This window comes from Dipteris shenzhenensis, chromosome 11 (genome assembly GCF_047967505.1).
Source record: "Dipteris shenzhenensis isolate YYH24624 ecotype China chromosome 11, Dip_SZ_1.0, whole genome shotgun sequence".
In the NCBI taxonomy this organism is placed as follows: Eukaryota; Viridiplantae; Streptophyta; class Polypodiopsida; order Gleicheniales; family Dipteridaceae; genus Dipteris; species Dipteris shenzhenensis.
Window position 1 is genome coordinate 16,379,032 of NC_141606.1, and position 3,718 is coordinate 16,382,749.

Here is a 3,718-nt window from a genome sequence, read left to right on the forward strand (position 1 = left end):
AAGGGAAGCCCCCTTTTAAGGGTGGGTGTGTTAAATGAATTAGGTTGATAGGCACAACTCTCTCTCTCTCTCTCTCTCTCTCTCTCTCATTAAATGAATTAGGTTGATAGGCACAACTCTCTCCCTCTCTCTCTCTCTTCATCGCGTTACTAATTCGCAATCCCAATAAACCGCAAGGTAATGCAAACTCTCATTCATGTCTTTTTAGGCTAATACAAGGTTTATGTAATTGTGCTCGAAAATTGAGTCAGACATGCCAATTCTCTTATACTCAAAGAATAAACATCTTGAATATGTTTTCTTTAGAGGGTCGTATTTTAACAAAGATTTAGAAACTGCTAGTGTGACTGTCATTCTGTTTTTCCAATAAAACAATCCATTATTTGCTAAAGATTTATTAATCTTTGTCACTACTATGTTCTCCTTACTTTCTATAATCCATCTTAGATCTTATGTCTTGTTGAGTCCCTCTTAATGATCCACATGTGCCACCTTTTTTGAAGTTAAATTTGAGATGACTTATTGCCTAATATAGTCTTTAAACGAGTGGCATTTACATGTTATGCATTCTCAACTATCTCACACACGTGCACGTGCACGCATGTGCACGCATGCACACACACACACACACACATGCATGCACGCACATGTATGTACACACATGCATACACATAAAATTTTGGAGTTCACTAATACCTTGCCCCTAGTGGTTATACAATGTGTATGCTATTGGTAATATTATGGTTTGGCTTAAGGGTTTTGTGAAGGACTTTGTCTTAGGACATGTGGGGCTGGGTGCATTGTGGACATAGGTGCATGAATGTGGACAAAGAATCTAAGGCACTTACACCCAGAGACATACATGGAGAACTCTTTTATAGAGAGAGAGAGAGAGAGAGAGAGAGAGAGAGAGAGTACCCAAGTGGTTATAAACTTTGTTTGCTATTGGTAATACTTTGGTTTTGCTTAAGAATATTTGTCTTGGTACCATATGTGGGGTTGGGGTTACGGGTACATGTGGATGTAGGTGCATGAATCTGGCCAAAGAGGATGTAGGTGCATGAATCTGGCGAAAGAATCTTCTAATGGATGACTCTTTAGAAACGGGGCATAGCAAATCTTGGTCTTGTTACCATTTCGAAGTAGGATGGGTGGAGAGGCCGATTCAATCGTGGGTGATGAGCCCCTCAAAATCGATAAGGCCTTCGTTCTCCCTCCTCAGCTCCGCCCTTCCAAGCCCTTCGATTCCTATTTGCATACCTCCGATCACATCCCTCTCATCAACCTCGCACCCCTCCTCCTTACCCCCCCCGACCCCCTCGCCCTTCAATCCTTGGTCCATCAGATTGGCCAGGCTTGCCAGGATTGGGGCTTCTTTCAACTTGTCAATCATGGCATCCCTTCCAGCGTTATTCGTGAGCTCAAGCACCAGGCCGCGGAATTCTTCGCTCTTCCTCTGGAGGAGAAGCGACAGGTGAAGAGGAGCTACGAGAATGCTTTGGGCTACAATGAAGCCGAATTCACCAAGAACGTGAGGGACTGGAAAGAGGTTTTCGATTTGGTAATCCGAGGAGTGCTAGAACTCCCCGCCACCGTCGAAGAGGATAATACAGATACTAAAATTGTCGAAAACCAGTGGCCTGCTAGGCTCCCTGGTTTAAGGTGCTCTCTTTCTCTCTAGATCTCTCTCTCTCTCTCTCTCTCCCCTTGCAAAGTCTGAAGCTCTCAACCTGAATTTGCAATCAATCCTTGTATAATCTTGCTACAGGTGTGCTTGCGAGCAATATGCTGCTGCCGCTGAGAAACTCGCGTTTTCTCTTCTTGAATTGATATCCCTCAGCCTTGGACTTCCATCTTACCGGTTTCACGAGTACTTCAAGTTGGGCACCACATTTTTGCGTCTGAACTATTACCGAGTTTGCCCGGCTCCTGGGCTGACCTTAGGCGTCAGCCGGCACAAGGACGTGGGAGCTCTGACTGTTCTTTTACAAGACGAAGTTGGAGGGTTGGAGGTGAGAAGGAAGGATGGCGAATGGATAGGCGTAAAGCCTGAGCCTGAGGGATTCGTCATCAACGTTGGGGATATGATACAGGTAGAAGTTCGCATTAAGTTGGTCCCTCGTTCTTTTATCCTGTTTCTCATATGTTCAAAAGTAAGGGACAACCGTAGCTCAAGAACGAGGGTTTTTGTTTTGAGAGCCACCTTTGCTCTTGTGGGCACTTACACCCACTAGACATCTCATGGAGAACTCTTTCCCCCACCTTATTTATCCACCCGAGCTGGTTATCCTCGTTCAAATCCGGGGAGATGTCTCTTTCTCTTGCAGTGTGCAAGTGAACAAGGTGAAAACTTCACTAAGCATGCCAAAAGAGATGGGACAACCTCACCCTTAGATTAGAATATGTGACAACCTCACCCTTAGATTAGAAGAGTCCTTAAATCCCCTCTCACTTTATCCTTCCATGATGGACAACCCTTAAATCTCCTCTCAGGTTATCCTTCCATGATAGCATTCATGTAAGGCCCATGGACAATCCCCATAGATAGAGAAAGGCAATACAAACGCTTAGGCATTTGCCTTTGGCATGCCAAAAAAAAAGGGTTAAGGGGAATTTTGTATTGATCACACCATTGATGTTGCCTACTTAGATGTATTTGATCTGTCATTTTACATTGTGCATGATTTTGTACTAATGAAATACATGCCGTTGAAGGTATTGGCAATGATAAAGACTAAAGCTTCAAACACTGTGCATGATTCTCTACTAACCATTTTAACTTCATTGTAGGTATGGAGCAATGATAAGTACCAAAGCGTCGAACATAGAGTTATCGTCAACGAGAAAAAAGACAGATACTCGTTTCCCATGTTTTTCAACCCCGCCCATACTGTTGATATTGCTCCAATTGCAGAGCTAACGAATGAGCAACACCCACCTAGATACAGATCATTCAATTGGGGAAGGTATCTGAAGAATAGGAATGATAGCAATTTTAAGGATCTAGGAGTAGAGAATCGTCAAATTTATCATTATGCAGTCAATGCATGAAACCTTTACAGTGAGTTACTTACATGTAGTACCACAGTTTAATAGGGAGCAATATTGTAGTAAGGAAGCTACTTATGTGGTACCATAGTTTAATAGGGAGCAATCTTGAAGTATGGAAAGTGAACTTATAAAAATAGGGACAACTGGTATTTTTAGTAATTCAAAGTAAAGTTTATTTCTTTTCCCAATTCATCTCTCTCTCTCTCTCTCTCTCTCTCTCTCTCTCTCTCTTTCTCTTTGTGCTCCTTTTTCTAGATTTCCACTTGAGTTTTCTATGCCAACATTGGCAATGCCTGTTTGTTAATGTGCCTCATCATGCTTCTTTTGAGATTGATTGTATTTAGCAAGGACCTGTAGCCTAAAGTGTTTCTGAAAATGTGGAATTTAAAAAGGGTGTATCCTCTCATTGTTGTGCTTTGATGTCTTTTTAGTTAAAGTTCATTTGTGGCTAGTCCACTACATCCATGTAAAGATAGTTACTTTAGGAACACTGCATGACTACTTGGTTCTCTCTCGCTGATTTTTCCATTTCTCACATTAGACCCACCATGAATTCTAACACTTTAAAATTCATCCATAGATGTAATAATGTGAAGAAGATTATTCGAAACGATATGCTATTATGTAAAATGCCTTGAATAGATACGCTGATCAATTCCTTGTATAA

General features: G+C 41.9%; 1 protein-coding gene across 1 annotated transcript; it reads left to right on the forward strand.

Annotated features, from left to right (window-relative positions):
- The first annotated feature begins 1,112 nt into the window (after positions 1-1,112).
- Positions 1,113-3,210, forward strand: LOC147896681 (fe(II)/2-oxoglutarate-dependent dioxygenase 4-like). The gene is made up of 3 exons (XM_087382018.1): positions 1,113-1,662; positions 1,769-2,093; positions 2,791-3,210. Exons 1-3 carry the CDS (start codon positions 1,148-1,150, stop codon positions 3,049-3,051), a joined length of 1,101 nt encoding a protein of 366 aa, XP_087238144.1. The 5' UTR covers positions 1,113-1,147; the 3' UTR covers positions 3,052-3,210.
- Positions 3,211-3,718: the final 508 nt, after the last annotated feature.

Excerpts from the sequence above, each read along its gene's own strand:
- LOC147896681 (XM_087382018.1), top strand. The coding sequence starts at position 1,148 with ATGGGTGGAGAGGCCGATTCAATCGTGGGTGATGAGCCCCTCAAAATC. Across the intron at positions 1,663-1,768 it reads GCTAGGCTCCCTGGTTTAAG|GTGTGCTTGCGAGCAATATG; the intron begins GTGCTCTCTTTC and ends ATCTTGCTACAG. Across the intron at positions 2,094-2,790 it reads ACGTTGGGGATATGATACAG|GTATGGAGCAATGATAAGTA; the intron begins GTAGAAGTTCGC and ends ACTTCATTGTAG.